The following is a 22,107-nucleotide window of genomic DNA, read 5'->3' as shown; positions in this document are numbered from 1 at the left end:
CTTCGGATCTTTTGGAAGCCGTATAGCGATGAATAATGTCGATTTCGGGTAATCGGAGAACTTTATTATTCCGGATACGGTACGTCCCGCGCAAAGATTTTCAACAAACACGGCTCTTCTCCGGTTATATTCTGGACACTACTTTACCAGCTTGGCCAAGACAAAGTTATGTTTTTGTTCACAATAAATGACGTTTACTTGAATATTATCTAGTTACCGGCTCACAACTTATTATATGGCAAAAATTTTAATTGAAAAATTGTCCGGATTCTACTGGTACACTCTGTATAATTTATTATTTAAAAGAGATTCAGTTGGCGCCGATGTATGTTAAGGTAAGTAATAAAATCATTGTGTTACAACTGTTTGCGCTATGTGATGATATTCCGCTTCCACTTCGGAAATTCCGATCATTCTGCGTTAAAGCAGTACTGAGACCATGCTGATCTCACATGTTTACCTCGTGTCGGTACCTTGCCTTATTCATGTGTCCCAAGCATTTTTGGCCGACACGACGCTCGCCGTAATGTACTGAGTTCAGTTGCTTGAATAAACTCAAATGAGCATTATCTCGCAGTCTCTACTTTACTCAGATCCCTTTTTCATTTTCGAAGAGATTCGACGTCTATCAAAACTCGGCGGGTCCCGATAGCGCACAACCACTCACAATGGCAGATGCCTAGGGATTTTCCGTAGATTGGGTTAGATAAGTCAAGATGATTGGTTGGTGGCCTATCGGGATGTGCGCTATCGGAACCCTCCCATAAGTGGCCACCGCCCTTTATCTTGTAAACTAACAAAGATAGACGCAATAAATATAATATCAAATTAAATGATTTGAACTAAACTTTATTGAGCACAGTGTTACTTAAAGAATTTATCTATGTTAAAGAACGAAGAGACATGCACAACTTTTGCATGGTAAAGTGAATATTTTTATATGATAAAAGTTATAGCGTTTTTTCTAATGAATACAATGATGTATGATTTATCAAAACTATTTTACAAATTGTAGAAGTTATGTCGATTTAAAGTAGGGATGTTCGATTCTCTTATAAAAATCGATTCTTAAATCGATTTTGCATCGAATCATAAAAATCGATTCTGCAAAAAAATTGGAATCAAAGAATCGATCTTGCTAAAATCGATCTAAAAAATCGATCTAAAAATTTATATATATAATTAAAACGTACATTAATATTTAATTAATTATTAACGTTTTATCAATTTTAAATTAACTATTATTAGTTCTAAGATTTTCATTTTTAAAACTTTAACCAATAAATAAAACAGGTAATTATGTAATTAAGCATTAAGTTTTTGAAAAAAAAATTTGTTAAAATATAGGTTGCTTTCATATCATTTTTTGTTTACATACGTTCCTTTTATGTACTTTTATATTTTTTATTTGTAATATAAAATTATATAATGTTTTTATAATTACTAATCTTTAATGGACACTGAATTCAGAAATAACAGCATGGCCGCGTCCAGAATATCATACGTAACTTCAATTTCAGTCTCTATTGTAGACGACGCTTTAAGGGCAACAGGTAAAGAAAAAAAAATAATTTTTAAAAATAAGAATCGGTTTTTCGATTCTTAGAGTAAATAATCGATTTGCAAAAAAATCGAATACCAGAAATCCGATTAAAAAAATCGATTTTTAAACCAAAAAAATCGATCTTGTAAAGAATCGAATCAAACATCCCTAATTTAAAGTTTCGCGGGCGACTAATACCATTTCAGTTTCACCCCTGCGGTGTGGCTAACTTCTGACTCTCGCTTTGGCGATTGACGTGTAACGTGTTAACATCTGATTATAATATTCGATGTACGTAAAATCTAAGTAATAAGAATACAAAATTCTACAGGTTTATAAAATTATTACACCAAATATTATAATCAGATATCAAAATGTTACACGTCAATCACCAAAACGGAAGTCGGAAGTTAGCAACACCGCAGGGGCGAAACTGAAATGGTATTAGTTGCCCGCAAAACTTTAAACCGACATAACTTCTATGATTTGTAAAATAATTTTGATAAATTATACATCATTGTATTTATTAAAAAAAACGCTACAACTTCTGATCAATTTTGACCATTTTCTTAGCATCAAATTTGGATTCAAATCTGAGTCGTTCTTGCAAATGGAAAAAGAAAAATGATATCGAAACGTAAGGTTGGCCATTACAATCACAAGCAAATTCAATTGAGATGCGTGGAAAAAAGTATTTATGGTGAAACAATTATCTCGACAGATTCGATTGATTTGACGATGTATGCCTCGTCAGTGTTAAAAGTCAGAAAATAATTGATAACAGCGGTGATTAAACAGTTTATTAATATAGAGCGTTGTAGCACTAAAAATGTAATTCATATATAATTTTTAAAATTTGTTATAGTAATTTAAAATTTATCTTGGTCACGCTTTTATTAGATAGACTGTATGTCTATGCCGAGCTATGTCTTTAAGTACACATAAAATATTTCAATTTAAGATTTACATTTATTTACTGAATTTTTCTTATAAAAAAGTGTATGAAATCATGAAATTAAATGTGTTTTAATATAATGAATTATAGAAGCTTTATCTTTTCCTAGATGAATAATTATATATTCAAATAATGAATGACATTACAATGTACAAATGGATTCGTAATTATCTCTAAATAGTTATAAATTTTCAATGCTATTGTTTCATTATGTATCATGAACAGTGAGTACATACAGAACTAAGGTTAATTTCTTTCTGATTCCAATATTGAGAGAGATATCAAAAAAAATCTTTTGCCAAATTAACACAAAATATATATATTTACATGTATTTTTATCAAATTGTATTTTTCTGGCTTACTCAAGAAAAAACTACAATTTTTTACAGTTGAATGCTGTTGGAATAGACGATTTCAGCAAAATAATGTCCTGTTCTGGAATGAAATTGAAACAGCATTGGAAACGAAGATTCCAATATACTTAAAAAATTTGTTGACTTTAACTGGATTTGATAATGGGTTATCTTTACGTTCTTTCTCGGAAGAAAATGTAAAAGAATTGGAAGAATTTGGAAAAACCGATATGGAATATTGTCGTGATAAACAAAAACCTGCACAACATTATTATGGCTTGTATGCTAAATGCCCATCCTCATTCAAGATTCCATCAGGCCATAAAATTTTGTTACTTGCTATAGTCAAACATTTTCAGCAAAAAGTTAGAGCCCAAAGCAATGCAACAAAGCAATCGAAACCCAAAAACCTAGGTTGTTCGGTTTCTATATCAGTTGAGAATGACAAAAGTGTTACAAACGACAATATTGACCTAAACAAAGATAGAATGTTAGTGTCCAAATTAATAATAAATTGTATAAAATCGTTTACTGTTGCCAACAACATTAAACTAAAAAAATACGAAAGTGAAAAACTTGCAGTACTTAATATTACTGTGACAATTAATGATGACAATAATATTTCTCAACAAGAGCTTCCTCCGCCAACCACTTTCTCTGCAAGTTGATTGCATTTTTTGCGGTGTTCTACACCGCAAACTGTGGGCAAATTTTCAAATAGGCGGATAATATCAAATTACCAAAGACATTTAAAACGTTGTCATACCAATACCTCTAAAACAAAAACGATACATGAACCAAATGTCAATTCTCCCCTGGTTCAGATGTGGAACAAAAGCACTAAAATTATCTCTAATAAAGATTCAGAAAATATAACTATTGATGCGGATCCTTCTTTACTACTTGGCTATTCTAACGGAAAGGATTCAGAAGATGTCAATACAGGAAAGAAAAAAATATTCAGCAACAGTGGCAACTGTTTATCGTTCAGGTGGAGCAGAAAATTTTGCCGAGAAAGACATTGTCACAGAAGTTACAAAATCTATTTAAAAAAAAATTAAATGCGGATCGAATAAAAATGAAATTACAACTAGATCAGCATTGCAAAAAAATAATACTTCGAATTTTTTGAATTAGAAGAATCTGACGGGGTACAGTTTCTTCGGTGCAACAAAGAGCCCTAATTAAGCTCCAATGATTTGTCAAAATGGAAATTGCCAAAATATTCAAGATTAGAACAACAAAGACGATCTTTAAATCGTGCAACTAAAGGACAATTAAGAATTACGAATTATGTCGATATTCTTGATAGCATGGAATCGGTTTTGGTGAAAAATAATGATCTGAGGAAAACTATATCCGCTTGTTTGGAACAAAAATGTAATGAAAAAACTGCAATCGCGGACTTAATGTCAAATTCAAGTCATTTTCTCAAATCTTTGGTACAAACAGCTACGATTAATAAAAAGAAATATAACAAAAGGCATAGATATCAACAAGATTTAAAGTTGTTTGCATCATATATATTTATTTTAGCTAGACGGAACGTGTATGAAACTTTTAAAAAATATCTACCTGCTTCTTTTCCATCAGCAACAATCAATCGCTTCATACAAAAAGTAAACGAACCTATACGTGAAGGACACTTTTATTTTCATCAGTTAAAAATATAGCTACAAAAACGACGACTCTCTATGTCGGTATGGATAAGCAAAGATGCAACAAAAATTAACGGTCGCATTCAATGATTCTCGATGGGATGAAGTAGTGGGCTTTGTGTTTCCTCTTTAATTCTTTGAAATTAAATGTTATATATTCCATTGAAACTTATTAAAATTGAATACATCCACTTGGGTTAAAATAGAAATATTTTTCAATGGAAGTACAAACATAAGTACTACTTGAATTTTATTTTAGAAAAAATTAATATCACCACTTGGATTAGACTGATTTTGTACTGGGTTAGCATAGAAAAATTTTTCTGTTAAAGTACAAAAATATTACCACTTGGGTTTTAAAGAAAGAAAAATAAAGATTTGAGGTACGTTTATTATACAACAGTTATTTCAAAATAATTATAATTGGCGCAATTTAAAGATTTCACACATTTTTTTGAATACATACCACTTGGATTAGAATAGGAAAATTTTTCAATGAGAATACAAAGTACATTGTAATACTTCAAATTTGTAGAATTAGCAGATTTAATTTTGTAGATTTAAAGTTAAACGTAATTACCACATGGGTTAGCATAGAAAAGTTTTTCTCTTAATACAAAAACAGTACTTGGGTTTTGAAAAAAAATTAAAGACAAGCTGCGCGCGCGCGCGCGCGCACGCACACGCGCACACGCACACACACACACTTTGGCGCCTTTTTTACCTTTTTTTTTGAAAAAGTAAAAATTTTATACTGATCTCACGCGTTTTGTAGTGTTAAGCAATATGTATTTTTTTTTATAATAAAAGACATGATTTCAACATTACAAGATTGTGAAGAATAATAGAAACAACAAGTTCAAATAGATTTTTTAAAATCATTTTGGAACACTTATTAGTTTTCGTTATTACTCGCGTATAATGAAAAAAAACTGGTATGGATTAATCTCGTGTGCATCATAATTTTTTTCTGCATTTCATAGTACCAGAAGTGACGACAATAATTCATTCACCATAAAAATTTCCAATAAATCTTCAAATAAATATGGTTTGAAGTTCCCAGCAGTTTCTTTAATATAAAAATTAATTGATATGAATATTACACTTATCATATAGGACATGCAAGCAAAGGTGAACAAAAGTGTAAGTTGTTCACTGATTCTGAATGTTGAAAATAAAATATCATGTATTATGCTCTTATGAATGCTATGCATTAAATTTTCAAAGTGTTATAACATATGAATGACAAAGTGCACATAAATGTGGTAACCAAACAAAGCTAATTACAGACTGCGCGTTATTAAATCTATTTTTGTCTTCCTACTTTCCTATAATGTGTATTTTTCTCTTTTCTCAAGACAAATGTGCTTCACTCTGTCAGATCTACCTCCAATCATTTTATACTTCAATTTTTTCATTTTATCCTTCAATTATTTGATACTTTTTTCAAATATCAATTTATTCAAATTATACATTGCATTAATGAATTGCAGACAGATCTAACAGAGCAAAGCATATTTCCATTGAGAAAAATAAAAATACACATTGTAAGAAAGTAAGAAGACAAAGACAGAATTAATAACGCGCATTCCAATTAGCTTTGTTTCGTTACAATATTCATGTACATTTTGTCAATCATGTGTTATAACACTTGGAAAATTTGATGCGCAATACCAAGTGTTATAATACAATATATGATTAACATAGTAATATACGATATCTCATTTTCAATTTTTACAATACATACAGATTCATTTCAACAAATATAAACTAATATACAAGATATTAAACTACATGAAACAAACATTCTAATAACACTAACATTCTGTTTTTTCTTATATTTACAAGAAGTAAATTGATTGACAAATAACTTATACGACGTATAACTTACCTGCGATCTTCTATATTGATGAATAGACTCGATCAATTTGACGCGTTTTTACACGAAACAGACGAATTTGGTTGAAAAAGTGTCGGACTGCCCCGCGGACCAAGATTATTGTTAACGATTGACGAATAAATATCAGGTTAAAGAACCTGTCACAACGGCTATGATGATGATCAAGTACTACACCACAAGTCGCATACGGCTGACTGATGTATGCCAGCGCCACTCGTGTAGAAAATATGAAAGGGAGAATTCCTGAAAGGCGACGACGACAATGACGACGTTTCTTACATGTAAAACGTCGAAATTTAGACTTTGCGTCGCGATATCTCCGCTCGTAGGGCACGGAGAGAAAAAATAAAAACAATTTTATTATACAATTCGCCCCCACGCTATCAATTAAGACTACTCAGAACTTGATCATTCCAGCCGTTACTAAGATCTGATAATCTCGTATGTGTGGAACTCGTTGACTCGCGTAAAAGAGGTCGGTCTCTCGCTGGTGCGTCTACTTTGGCGCGACGCTCGACCGAGCCTCTTGACATATCTTTCAAAAGAATGAGGATAGTATTTGAAATTCGTGTATTAAAAAATAGAGAATGAAATAGAAAATAGATTAGACCTACGGGGGTAATCTATAAAAAAAGCGCGCCATGCTATTCTATCTCAAAGGTGGTGTGGAAATGATAGCAGTTTATTTCGTTAATAAAATTAATACTTTTTTAAAAAGTTCTAAAAGTTTTATTGCCAAAAAACAAAGTTTCACAACAATTTAATGAAACTTTACATACATTTAGGTAACATAATTAGATGATTTTAAAAAATATCAGTTGCTACCAATATACGGTTTTAAGGCTCCTGACTCCTCAGCCGAGAATTCCGCGTTGACGGTAGCGACATTCCGTCGCGAATAAAATTAGAATACACGTGAAACGTGACAGATAAAATTGACGATAAAATGTTATCGTGCGTGTCATTTTGTTATTACGTGTTTCATTGTGAAAATATGACTTGTCTCGTATTTACCAAATTCGTAAAAATAAACCGCGAGTAAAGTTTCTTTAAATTTTATACGTAAAAGTACATTTTTCACTCCTTTCAATAGTTGTCTGTGTGTTTTCCTGTCTGAATAGACGTCATTTTACATGCTTTTTACGACTATTTACTGATTGTCAGGCGAAAAAAGGATAGTCGTGACCGATATTTAGAAGTGTTTTAAAGTCATCTGCTTAGTCTGTTTTATTCAAATTGGCTTTATTTACAAATGACATGTTGGACAAAATTACGTGTCATTTCACGCAATTTCTCGCTTCTGACGTCACGACTTCAATATGGCCGCGGCGAGTACTCAGGAGCCTTAAGGGGTGAAATCAGTCCTTATGTGTAAAGCGATTTTTAGCTTTTCCATATTTCGATAACAATTCAAAATATAAAAAAAATGTTTTATACAAAAGTTTTATAATAAAATTATTTCTATTTATTCACGTCAATAATATTTTTTTAAAATAATTTTTTAAATAATTATTTTAAAAAATGTTATTAACGTGACTAAATAGAGGTAATTTTATTGTAAATCTTTTGTATAAAACATTTTTTGATATCTCGAATAGTTTCTGAGATATAACGAAAAAAAGCTGAAAACTGCTATACACACAAGGGATGATTTCACCTTTTAAAACCGAGTTTCGGCCAAAACTGATAGTTTCAAAATCATCTAATTATGTTACCTAAATGTTACCTAAGTGTGACACTCCCTTGTGAAATCGCAAAATAAATATATCACTTTTTATCGATTCCAAACGATAAAACGGCACTTAGACGAATTTTTTCGGGGATTACTGACATGAATAACTTCTATTTATCTTGTTCTAATCATGATTTTTTGTATATTGTGTGTGTCGAATCTGTGATGTGGTTTATTATGTTTGATATTTAATTGTTTTAGACAATGTAAATATCAAACATAATAAGCCACATCACAGATTCGACACACACAATATACAAAAAATCATGATTAGAACAAGATAAATAGAAGTTATTCATGTCAGTAATCCCCGAAAAAATTCGTCTAAGTGCCGTTTTATCGTTTGGAATCGATAAAAAGTGATATATTTATTTTGCGATTTCACAAGGGAGTGTCATGTAAATGTGATTTGAGAATTGTTCAAAATTTTAACTATTTCAATAATGCAAAGATTTTGAAAATTGTTTAATAATTTCGGCTGAAGAGGGTTAAGTTAAACCGAAACGTCCAAATGTTTTCAAATAAATTATCAATTACGTACAAATAACATCGTGTTGTTCGCTCGTTATTGACCTTTTCTTTGTTGACTTGCTTTCACTAAATCGAGCTAGATATAAGAATGATTTAATTTAATAAATTTGTATTTGCTTCTTTTGTCTTCTTAATTGAATTGTTTCGTCGATCATTATTTTTTCTTCTTTACATGTATCAAGTCTAATTATTAATATGTAATACTTCATATTATATCCCTTCAAATTTTTTCACAGATAGTTTAAGAAATAGTTTCACATATGTTGAGCATATACAGGGTGTTCGATAATGGTTGTGTCAACGTTTTACCATAGAAGCATGATTTACTGATGGATATATATTTCTAACATATTATTATATTAGAAATTACAAATGCGTGCTCCTATGGTAAAACGTGGGGACAAACATTATCGAACATCCTGTATATCATTTCTTATTTACAATGTTTGTAGCATTTTCTGAATAAATTTTTCATTTACACGATACTTCGTTTACATATTTTTTGAAGCTTTGAAGTTAATCTATGAAGCTTTTGAAGCTTTGAACTTCGAAGACGCCTTAAACTTTGAAGCTTCAAATTCTTCCAAAACTTCAAAGCAAGTCAAAAGTAACAGCCGTAGTATGTTTTCTTTTCTCCCGCTTATTATCAAATTAAGCAATTACACTCGATTTTCACGCTTGATCAACTTACCGATAATTGACTTACTAAATAGTTTCTTGCTATTGTCCTAAACCTTTTCCCTGCGCAGCGCTCTTCAGAAGAGAAACATTTTGAGACCCGGACGTTTGAAAATAAGTATTTAATTTCATTAAATACATCCGTACATTAACACGATGTTCTCTTAGCCAAGTACACAAAAGGAAAAACAAAGATATATCAGTAAGAATTTCTTTTTAATTTTTAAATTTTGATTAGTACGAACTAAATAATTTTTATATTCTTGAACTCACAATATATTGCTAAATTATCTGAAGAAATGTCGAATAAATTAAATAAAAAATGATTTCCTCTACTGATTAGCTCTTTATTTATATTATACATATTTGTTGAGTGATCTTTCATCAAATTCTTTGAAGGAACTTAGAAAAACGTACAAAAGTTTGAGACAAATTTATATTGATCGGCAAATATAATTAAATAAATTATTTTAAGAAAAAAGCTATTCCTGCAAAAATTGTTTTAAAAATTTGATAAAGAAAATATATAATTTGCAATTTAAAATTATAATAATTTTGCAATAACCTGTCTTGGATTTGATTACTGTATATACAAAAAATAATATAATACATTACTGCTTAGCTCTATTGTTAACAATCGGATACTCTTCATACAGCTAAACAAAATGTTTTTTTACATATACGAGGTGTGGCAAAAAAGTAATGACTGATTTTTTTGCAACAATTTTATTTTGTTTTTATATATCAATGTTATTCCTCTCAAAGTAGTTCCCTTGGGCAGCTATACATGAGCGGAGGCGTTGTTTTCAGTCTTTGTAGCACTGCTGAGAGGCCTCAACTGGAATCACCTACAGCTCCTCAGTTACGCTCTTTTGGTTATTGATAGTACCAAGATGACGACCTATAAAATGATTTTTGATATGGAATAAAAAGTCACACAAACTGAGATCCGGCAAATATGGGGGCTAAGAAACTACGGAAATCCTTTTTTTTTGAAATCCCTTTTTCCCTTTTTTGACAAAAAAAATGGATTTCTGTAGTTTTCAGCTCCCCTATTCGCCGGATCTCAGTTTGTGTGACTTTTTTTATTCCCCAAGATTAAAAATCACTTAAAAGGTCGTCATCTTGGTACTATCAATAACCAAGGGAGCGTAACCAAGGGAGCGTAACCAAAGAGCTAAAGGTGATTCCAGTTGAGATCTTCCAGCAGTGCTACGAAGACTGGAAACAACGTCTCCGCCGATGTATAGCTGCCCAAGAGAACTACTTTGAAAAGAATAACATTGATGTAAAAAAATAAAATAAAATTATTGCAAAAAAAATCTCATTACTTTTCTGCCACACCTCGTAAATAAACATGAAAATAGTATTGTAGATGTTTCACTTACAAGGGGAGGATTAGGTGAGTCACCCTGGGATTTTGATCCCAATTTTTTTAGTTATCTTGGAGACGAAAAAAAAGTTTACGTCTCCCGGCATTTGATCGAATAGGCCTTAGTTTCGGAATAATAAATTTGTGAAAATTGGCCATACCGCGGCGCACCATATGAGTCTTCTCGGTAAGTGTTTTCCCAACCAGTGTAGTCGGCTCCATGCGTTAGGTGCTTGCTTCACAATCGTAAGATCCGGGTTCGCTCCCGGATGTGTGCAATATTTTTTTATTTTTTTTTTAATAAGTGTATTTATCTTGATAATATTGATATAGTATGCAAATTTCTAAAATAAAAAATTTAATTTAATATCACTTTCTAAACATTAATTTAAATTTAATTTGAAGAATATTTGAATTCAAGTAATAATATTTGAAATAATAAATAGGTAGTAATAATAATAATATATAAGTTATTTAAAATGGATAACATAAAGGCAATGTATCTAAATTTTCAAATTGTTTAAATTTAACACTGGTATTCTTCTACGATTAATTGTTTTAAAAACTAGAATTTTAAAATACTGTTAATATTATTTCCAATTAAATTTTAAATTAAACAATTTGAAAATTTAGATACGTTGCTTTTATATGTTATCCATTTCAAATAACTTATATATTATTATTATTATTATTATTACCTATTTATTATTTCAAATATTATTATTTGAATTTAAATTAAATTTAAATTAATGTTTAGAAAGTGATATTAAATTAAATTTTCTATTTTAAAAATTTGCATACAAGATCAATATCATCAAGATAAATACACTTATTAAAGAAAAAAAAAAATATTGCACACATCCGGGAGCGAACCCAGATCTTACGATTGTGAAGCAAGCACCTAAAGCACGGAGCCGACTGCACTGATTGGGAAAACACTTACCGGGAAGGCTCATATGGCGCGCCGCGGTATGGCTAATTTTCACAAATTTATTATTTCGAAACTAAGGCCTATTCGATCCAACGCCGGGAGACGTAAACTTTTTTTTCGTCTCCAGAGTAACTAAAAAAATTGGGATCAAAATCCCAGGGTGACTCACCTGATCCTCCCCTTGTTAGTTTTTATTAACAAATGAATGCTGACTTAACAAAAAAAATAAAAATAGATATTAAATGACTTATTTTAATGGTATTGACAATTTTTTCATATTTAATTATGATAAAGAACAAATATAAGGCATGTAATTTGAAAAAGTTAAATGACTAATATATTGAGAAATTTGCATTTTAAAATAAAATAATTTTATGTATAGGAGACCCGACGGCTTAAATAATTTAAAGTATAGGTTGAGGAATTGAGTCGTAAAATTCGTTCATGCCAAGATATAAGATCTTTTACAATTAGAAAAAAATCTTAAAAATAAAAAAATTCCAAGACTTCTGAAACAAAAAAATTAGGATCAAAATTTCCAAGAATCAAAGATTCAGAACACTACAATTCATAACATGTAAAATGATGAGATTTTGGTGTTTAAAAAATTAATTGTATCTTTAAAAATCTTAAAAACCAAACCATCTTAATTTCTCTTTATATAAGAATCGATATTAAATTTATGATCCGAATTAATACTATCTACACTTCTGTACTCAAGTCAATTCAAGATGTAATCACTTGTAACGTTTTTATATTCCACGTTTATTTATATTCCATGTTTTATTTGCACTAGCATCTTCTTAGATAGGTGCTTAGGCAGTTTTCGCACGAATAGCAGCACGTTTTCCAGTGACAGCCTGAAATAAATATAAAAAAAATTATGTTAAAAATGAAATTATATTTGATAGAAAATAATTTAAAATTATAACTTGTGTTATTCAAAGGATGTTATGAAAGCCAGTTCTTGTTGTGCTTGGGGAAAATAAAATAGAAAGTAAACAAATTTCTTGTAGTTTTTAAGACGAGTAATCCAATAGTGATAGTTGAAATTGTTACAATATATGATGAATATATGATGTTATACATAAATTTTTTTTATTTCTTCTGTTCAATTCAATTATAATTTTAACGTGCATTTATTTTATATTTTTAACTATTAAACAGACTCTGGAAGACTTTCCTGAAAAAACTTTACTTTTATACCATTTTATTTCAGTTGAGCAATGAAGTTAGTCAACTATAACGATCGACAGGAGAAACTTCAAACTTTTTTTCACCCAGTCAAAATCTTTTTTATTCCGTCACAGTAAAAATCTTCTTTTTATTCCGTTTCCACACAGCAAGCCATCGAAGTTTCAGGAGAATTTCCAACAGTGTGTTTAAGTGTTAAAATTTGACTTTTATTTAATTTATTGAATTATTTTTAAGCTTTATTTATTGATTTATTTTTAACAAAGTATAGTAATTATTCTTAGTTTGACTCTCTCTTGATAATTATCTTATTCACTATTTTACTTTTATTCACTTATTTATTTATGAATTTATAATTCGTATCTATGCATGTCTGAACATGTGCTATCAGCAAAGAATGTCTCAAAAAATCTATCATAATCCATAAGACTATCATAGTCTATCACGATACGATCCAACATATGTTTATATAACGGAGACTTTATCGGGACAATTTTTGACTTCGATAAGCAACAAATTTTGAATTGTCAATCAGCAAAACATAATAATGTGGAAAATGCAACAAAATCTAAATTTTTATTTTATATGTTTAAACTTCTTTGTACATTAAAAAAGACCGTTAATTAACGTAAAAAAATTTATTTGTTTTAATTATGTATAGTTTGCGGTCATTGATCTCTTGCAAAACGTCCAGCTCGTAAGCCCAATTATTGTATATTCCTAAATTATATTCATACGAGTCTTATCAATATTATTGCTAATTTTATTAAAAAAATTAAGTTTAAATCAGGGAAGTGGTTAAACATCAGACGATATCAAACAATATTGCGATAGCGCGCAGTTTGCATGATTGTCTGGGGCAATTAAAATAGGATACTTAGAATTGTGTCAGAAAGTATATTTTATTTCTAGTTAAAAATTAAAGAATAATTTACCTGGAATCCAGATTTTATGCTGGCAACAGAACATCTTGAACCACAGGTTTCGCATTGTAAGAAAAAGAGTCGAGTGTCCTTTTGGAGAATAGTATCGGGTGAGCGACACGTATGACACGTGACATATTCCTTGATATATCTTCTAAGAACATTTTCTATTTGTTTTTGTTGAAAGCGACCCTTAATAATTAACTGGCTGTTACCATCAACTGAGCCACTTGTACCCAACTCCGCTAGCAAAAAGTCAAGTAAATGTTTTGGCTGTCTGTGTAATGTTTTACAAATCTGTAAAATAAAAATATTTCAGATAAAAATTATTTTAACAATTACAAAATAGTATGTTTTAACGATCGACAAAATATTCGGGGCGCAGTTTGCATGAGTTGGTGATTATATTAATAATATAATTATCAGAGTCCGATGGCGTTTTTCCTTACTCCGAGCACTGCAAGAAGTAGAACCGCCTAGGCTAGTAGTGGTCTAGCGTAGCAAACGGGATATTATCGTGTGCGGCCCTGCTTCTTACGGTGCGCGACGCTCGGAGTGAAAGAAAACGCCACCGAGATCCGGAATCTAATAATTATTATATACATACAAACATCTAGTGTCGGTTCATTTTGGCATTATTTTGTTATATTTCTCATTTAATTCTTCCGAGTCTAATACTTTACAATTTATTTTAAAAAATAGCAATATAGTTTAATCTCTGCTTTTTACATAGATATTATAAAATATTAATAAGTATTAACTTTTATGTTGTGATAATTTCAGTAATGATATTACAGTTTTTTTTTATGATCAATACATAAGCTTCTTTGTCAGCAAGAAAAATTTGTGAGCAGTAAGTACGACAAAAAGAATATTTAACTGTGATAAAACACATTGGAAAAAAAATTATACACATTTATTTATAAAAAATCTATGTTCTATAAATGTTTGATCATTAAATTACAGAGTTTTTTTTGTAACGTTTCATGCGTGTAATATTTTATAAAACTGTAATAAAAATATTTCAAATCAAATGTATTAAAAAAAATAAAAGCAGTATAGAATAGCTTCTGCTTTTTACATATATGCACAAGCATACAATATTTTAGTTCTTAGAGCTTTATATATAATATTACCAAATTTATAAATATATTTTATTTTATTATTTTATTTATTCAAGGAGGCTTTCCAGCTTAAAAAAGTGCAAGATACATTTTTTTCTCCTTTTTAAACCTTAAATGCCACACTTCTACTGCGCAATCGTAAATATGCCACACTAATACGAATTTGGTTTTTTGCATCGTTTATTTTGTTATGAAGTGTAAAAAAAATACTGACGGCAATGATTTAAGGGACACCACGCCAATGATTTTGGTTTTCAGATATATTACAAAGGTGAAGGTACTAATCAACTGTTTCTTATAAATTAATTGGCCATCTCGTATAGTTTCCGAAATACTTATACAAAGAAAAAAACGGATATTTTAAAAATTAGAGTAACGCAGTAAAAAGTTCGTCTTTACAATAAAAAAAAGAACGGTACTTTTTGTCAAAATACTAAGAGACATATAATTTATTTTTCTTGATATTTACTATTAAAACATTTTACATACATTTGAAACGTTATCTTCGATATTACTTAACCCTTAAACACACCAATCCCATAAAATACGTAAACACATTTCGGGTCTGGGAAACTTTTTCAAATTTGAAAAGTTATAACTTTGGTTCCAATCAACATTTTTCAACAATCTTTTTTTCACATGAAAGTTCAGAATCTCAGAAATGTGACTGCATAATCGGCATTGATGGAAAATAATTTATTAAGTTATAAAAGAAAAACAATTAAGCAAAAATTAGAAATTGTTCAAAAATTCACTTTTCCTTTAAAAAATCATATCTTCACAAAAAAAACTTTCAAATACCGCGTTTTAAAGCTAAAGAATCATACTCTCAACAAAAAATTATGGTATTGTCATTTCTTTTAAAAAGTATAATTATGTAACAAGGAAAATGAGGTATTTTTGGGTGTTTAAAAATCCACTTAAAAAAAAATCATTTTTTTAACAAAAAATGTTTAAAAACTTTACGACATTTTAAAACTACAAAATCAAATTTTCAAAAAAAAATTATGTCACTGCCATTTCTATTAAAAAATATACTTACGTAGCAAGGCGAATATAAGGTATTTTTAATAAACTCAAGATATCAAAGATTGAAAATTGATGTGTTTCATAATATATTTGGACCCTACCAGAAGTCTTTTTTTTTCACGGCACTATAGTATTTCAACTTTAGACAAAGTAACATACACAAACGGACCTGTTAGAACGTGTTTTGTCAAGTTTTTCTTTAAATAAGATTACTCACAAAAAAAGTTTCACTCACACACTATAAGGATCGCATTAACCACAACAAAACTTCGCTGTCATTCCGTTTGAACTGTAGTTCATCAAAAAAGTTGATTAACCATATCAATCAAAACATGAGATTTCAAACTTTTTTTACGTCCTGGTCCTAACCTCTTATCTCATTCCGTCTTCACACAGCAAGCGTTCGAAACTTCGTGTGAGGTCTCTCAGACCCACTTATGTGTTTAAGGGTTTGTTTCTATGTATTTCTAGGTATTTATAATTTCAAATCAAAGCAAAAATACTTTTGCGTTTTGCTTGTTGATAATGCCTTTTCAAAATTAACACATAAGAATAAACTTAAATCTACGCCTGCGTACAATGCATACTAAGGTTAGAATTTCACTGTGCATCTTTGAATACACACTTTAAAGGGTTACTCTGAAGTAAATCTTAACACGGAAGTAAAGAGCTCATGTCCATCTACACCCTGAACTATACCAAGTAATGATATTGACATTTTTCAAGACGAAAACATAAACACTAATAGATATCCAGAGAGGGATAAAGGCCTATTTATAGTTTACATTTATGACATTAACAAAGATAGTACAAAAATTATACATCCGTTGCAAATATACGACGTCGTAATCAAGATAGTTTCTAATGATATTATTGAGAATAAAAAAATTGGCCGAGGCAAAACCATGTTGACTTTAAGATCAGCGGCTGCTGTCAATAGCCTATTGGTCTCTACGTTACTGAAACTTCACGGCCTCAAGGCTTTCATTCCCACTTTTCGCATATTAAGAACAAGAATTATTAGCAATATTCCCCCTATTTTTAGAGGAGATCGTATCGCCAAAGCGATTAAGTCTCCTATCCAAAGTGTTAGAAGTTAGGAGGCTGTATAGAAAAAGGAAGGTTGACGAAATTTATCAATTTATTCCCTCCTCGACTATTCAGATCAAATTCGCGGGTCAGACTCTACCTAAGAACATTTTTATATTCAAGACAAAATACAATGTCAGACCTTTCGTACCAAAGGTTAAGCTATGCTATAATTGTTACAGGTTAGGGCACATAAGCCCTGCGTGCAAGAGTGCCGCCAGATGTCTGTACTGTGGAGGGGATAGACACTCCCAAGAACAGATACGCCCCATGAGACATGGCGCTTGTCTGTGTGAATTGCAGAGGACCGCACTTGGCCACTGATAATAGTTGTCCTCTTTTAGAACCCCAAAAACTAATCGCCTCTTTAGCGGCGACAGAAAACATCTATCTTGTTGAGGCCATGAAAAGAATTAATCAAAACCTCCTCTTCTTGCCTGGTCTGCACTCTAATATCAACCCGTTTAATGAGTATGAAGTCGGAATCGATTTCACTAATTTCCCCCAGCTTCCTCCGCTTAAACATTTATCTAATTTCAACTTAAATAACTTTCCTAACAATATTTTCTGTACAAACAGATTCGAGAGACTAAGTAATATGACGGAAGAAATGGCGTCCCCAAATGCCATAACCTAACATATCCTTAGAGTTATTCATACGCTAAAGCTACCGCTGGTACGTCATATTCTTCTTCCAGAAATTATGAAGGCCCTAAGGACAAGAAATCTCCGTCGCTCTTTAATATTTCGCAGTCCAAATCATCAAGTGAAGCGTTTTTAAAATACCTCCCTCTGATGCGGGAATCTCAGCCAAGGGAATGTAACAAATTCTTTAATACGAGACCCTTCCCCCACCCTCACAGATAATGGAGTCATATTCAAATTCATAAAAGAGCAATTATTCAGGCAATTAAGAGAACACTTCAGTTGGTTCTTCCTCTGGGGAATCTATAAGGTTTTTCCTCTGGGGAATTCCTATAAGAGTTATTCGTAACCATATCTAAGGATATCTAAGAAGATCTTTTTCTCAAAGGCAACTACAGTGCCATTCAAGAAAGATTCTGGAATTTCTATAAATCTTATTTCGGGGAACAGTCAACTCATTTGCACGGATCTAATGGTTATAATCGTAATCTCAGTAATGCACAAAACTTTGATGAAATTTCATGTGCCAGTAATGCTGGCGCCTCTAAATAATTAACTAACTTCTAATAACTTATTTATAAACTTATGTTTTTTCTTTATTTATAATTGCATTCACGCATCTGCACATTTTTCATCTATCTAAAATGACACATAAAAATCACAAGTTTTAAATTAATAATGACATTACTCCAAATAATCTCAGACTAACCCAGTGGAACTGCCAGGGTTTGAGAAGCAAGCTGCCTTTTCGGCAGGCACGAACTAAGCTGTTTGACATCATGTGCATTCAGGAAGGGTGACACCCTTTTGGACACAGCACGATTGGACACCACCACTCACAGCACTTGATCAGTGGAAAAACTCTAGACATCGGCCGCTATGAGTGGTGGTGTCCAATCGTGCGCACCCCATTCAGGAATCCATCCTTTATGAAGACTCTACATTCTCTCTTAAGAGCTTCCAGACTGTTAGGAAAGATATTGTAAATCAGGGAGAAAAAGGGATCTGTATACTGATCAGGGACAATATCCCTTTTTCTAAAATTGATCTGAGTCATATTTCCCATGCCTCCATAAAAATTATGGGTATATCTCTGTTACTAAACAAGCAAACTCTAGCCATCTGTAACATTTACCGGCATCCAGAACAATCTACGCCCAGACAAATTTTCGACAACTTACTCAATTTGAAAAATCTTTTTCACTATTCTATTTCTGTAGGTGATTTCAATTGCCACCACACGGCATGGAACAACTCTTTCAATGACATTATCAGTAACAGGTTATATGAAACGATAGAGTGTCACAATTTATTAATTTTAAGTTATGACCATCCCACTTTGCTGCAAAGGCCTGGTTTTAGAAATTTCATTATAGATCTAACACTTGTCTCTCCCAACCTGGCTCTTCTTTGTCTGACCTCCAAGAGCAAAGACACTTGGGGAAGCGATCACTTCCCAGTGCACACATCGATATGCGGCAAAACCGAAATCCGAGAGCAGTTTAAATATAAATGGATACTCAGTCAAGTACAATTAAATAAATTTTTTAATATTTGCAGTAACTTTCTAATTGAAGTTTCGTCGCTTGAGGGCTTAAACGCCGCTGAAAAATGACGAGGACTTTATTAATAAATCAAATCCAAACTTTTCAATGTTATTCCAAAAAACACAAATTCCCGCGATCTAAAAAATTTCCTCGACAACTACTATAATACCTCCGCCTTGGTGCAATGACACTTGTCAAACAGCAGTGGACGCAAAAAAACAAGCTTTATCAATTTACAAAAGGGTTCCTTCTTTGGAAAACTTTAACAATTATAGATTACAAAAAAAATCTGCTCTAAGATTCTTAAAACACAAAAATAAACAGCTTGAAAAAACTTTTATCAACCATTCAATCATAAAACACCCACTCCAAAGATCTGGTCCATTATTAAAGCTTTCAAGAAAAGAAATCTAGCTCAATTTAAGCTGGATCCCAAAATCATTTCTTCTCTTCAAACAGAGGCAATGCAAAAGTTGTGCATTGCCTCTGTCCTCCCACGTGTCTGCATGAATTCAGAACAGAGATCAGTTTATCTTTCCCTTCATCTCAAAACTATCTATTTGAGGAGAGTTGTCTGGACATGCCAATTTCATTTAAGGTCACTGGGGCACTGGAGAGTATGAGCGCCTCATCCACTCCGGACTAATTTGATTACAATATTCTCAATGCTTTTCCAAAAAATGAGTTAGAGACACTCATAGAAATTTATAATCTCTTTTTTGAGGGATGTTTCCCGGAATCATGGCTTAGAGTTTTTATCATATTCATCCCCAAATCTGGCGGGAAAAGTGTCAAACCAATCTCATTATTATCTTGTGTCTTCAAGCTCCTAGAAAAAACCATATATTTTAGACTTAAGTGGTATGTGGAAAGCAGATGTGTGCTTCCGTATTCAACTTCCAATCCGGTTTCAGAGCAGGTAGGGCATGTATGGACAACTTGACCACACTCATAAGCTTTGTTCACGCCGGATGGCTGAGAGTTCGTGGGCGGTGTCTTTCTGGATATTCAAGGGGCATTTGACAATGTCATTCCGTCAATCCTAGCCACAGATCTGCTCAACATCGGTATCCTCAAATTCATGCACAGATTCATTGAAAATCTTATCACTGAGCGAAAAATTTTTGTGGTCAACAATGGTAAACTTACGAGCCCCTTTTTGTCGCACAAAGACACTCCACAAGGATCCTCTTTAAGACCTTTATTATTTAATCTTCACCTCAAAAACATCAGTAAATGTTTACTAGAACATGTCTTCATCACCCAATATGCTAATGACATTATGCTCTCAGTGTCCTCTTCTAGCTTGGCATCGGCACATGAGCTCATTCAGGAGGCTTTGGAATATGTCTTCGCTTTTCTGCTCAATAGAAATCTTGTACTGTCTCCGACTAAGTCTCAGCTGATAGTTTTCACTAATAAGAGATCTGGTCAAGTCCTACTCCCAGAAGTTCTGAAGAATGATTTTCCCATTCCCAGGGTTAGAGAAACTCGTTTTTTGGGTGTTATTCTTGATGATAGGCTAAGAGGTCATGCACACCTAAAATATTTCATAAATAAGGATAGAAAACTTGCAGATATTTTTTCCTCTCTTGCGGGAAGTTGGTGGGGCGGTCACTCACAACTCTTACTTAATGTTTACAGAGCAATTCTCAGAGGCACTATTGAGTACGGCAATTAAACACTTAACTTTAAAAACAATTCTCGTCTTGCCTTGAGTTTAAAGAGACCCTAGTACAGATATATAAGAATAGCTCTAGGATACCGTAAATCCACCCCGATTAATGTACTGTTATCGGAGCCGCAAAAACCTCCCCTAGAAGCGCGTTTAGAATACCTTAATTCAAAATACTTATATGCATGTTTTGCCAATAAACTCAATCCTGTTGTAAGACACCTGGAAGCTCTTGCTTACGCAGCGGCACGTCCGGACGATCGCACCCACATCCTTAGAAAAGTACTCATTTTTTACACTTACATCCGCATCAGAAATGCTCAAATCTCCATCTATAAAAGCCATCTATAATCTGAATGGCCATGCTTCGCATACGATCTTATTCTATCAACCTTTAAGCCCAACACTGATCATTCATTTATTAGGTTAAAAAAAACGCTTCATGCGTTGAAATCTTTCAGATTTTTATGCTATTGACAGGCTCAATCTCCCACCAGACACTATTGAGATTTTCACAGACGGATCTAAATTAACGGAGCAGGGCTCAGTTGGCACTAGCATCTATATTTCACAACTCAATAAAAACATCAGTCACAAACTTCCATCGAAAATATCAATATTTTCTGCATGGGCTATTTTGGAAGCAGTAAATTTAATTGAAGACTTTGGATGGGAGAAAGTCACCATTTTCTTCGACCCTCTCAGCGTCATCAGGCCCTCTCCGGCCGAATCCGGCCGAATCCCGCCAAAACCAGTCACATCTTATTCAGAATTATTTATAAACTTCATATCCTCAAACTTAAAGAAATTCATGTTACTTTATGCTAGATTCCCGCTCATAAGGGTATTCCGAGTAACAAACTCGGCTAAGAAGGCTTGCAAGGAAGGATACGTGCCACTATTCCGGATATCTTTCTCTGATTTTTTCACTGAAGCTAAACTCAAATTATACAATTACAATCGGATGTATCTAGAGCTCTGAACACTAAAAAAGAACACGCTTTACTTTTTCAAAGATTTACCAAGAAGCCATGGTATTATAAATATCAACTTAATAGTAAAAAAAATTGTTCTCATCAACAGAATCCAAAGTAAACATTATAACCTAAACTACGAATTACATTAAAAGAATGGTAATCTTCTCGGCCTGTAATTGCGGATTTTATAAACAAGACGTCAATCACATCATTTTTCAGTGCCCTTTAACTTCTTATGCCTCCAAGCTCAG

General features: G+C 32.0%; 1 protein-coding gene across 3 annotated transcripts in view; it reads right to left on the bottom strand.

Moving 5' to 3' along the window:
* Positions 1 to 11,891: 11,891 nt before the first annotated feature.
* Positions 11,892 to 22,107, bottom strand: part of LOC105202889 (eukaryotic translation initiation factor 2 subunit 2) — a 53,862-nt gene continuing 43,646 nt past the window's right edge. For all 3 annotated transcript variants that reach the window (XM_039454777.1, XM_039454778.1, XM_039454779.1), the window contains 2 exons: positions 13,783 to 14,067; positions 11,892 to 12,513 (listed from right to left, as the gene is read on the bottom strand). In XM_039454777.1, coding sequence (XP_039310711.1) covers positions 12,469 to 12,513; positions 13,783 to 14,067 — 330 coding nt within the window. In that variant the 3' untranslated portion in view covers positions 11,892 to 12,468. The remainder of the gene's footprint in view (positions 12,514 to 13,782; positions 14,068 to 22,107) is intronic.

Source organism: Solenopsis invicta, chromosome 11 (genome assembly GCF_016802725.1).
Source record: "Solenopsis invicta isolate M01_SB chromosome 11, UNIL_Sinv_3.0, whole genome shotgun sequence".
In the NCBI taxonomy this organism is placed as follows: domain Eukaryota; kingdom Metazoa; phylum Arthropoda; class Insecta; order Hymenoptera; family Formicidae; genus Solenopsis; species Solenopsis invicta.
Note: the sequence above shows the minus strand (reverse complement) of the source record. Positions and strands in the feature narration are given on the sequence as shown.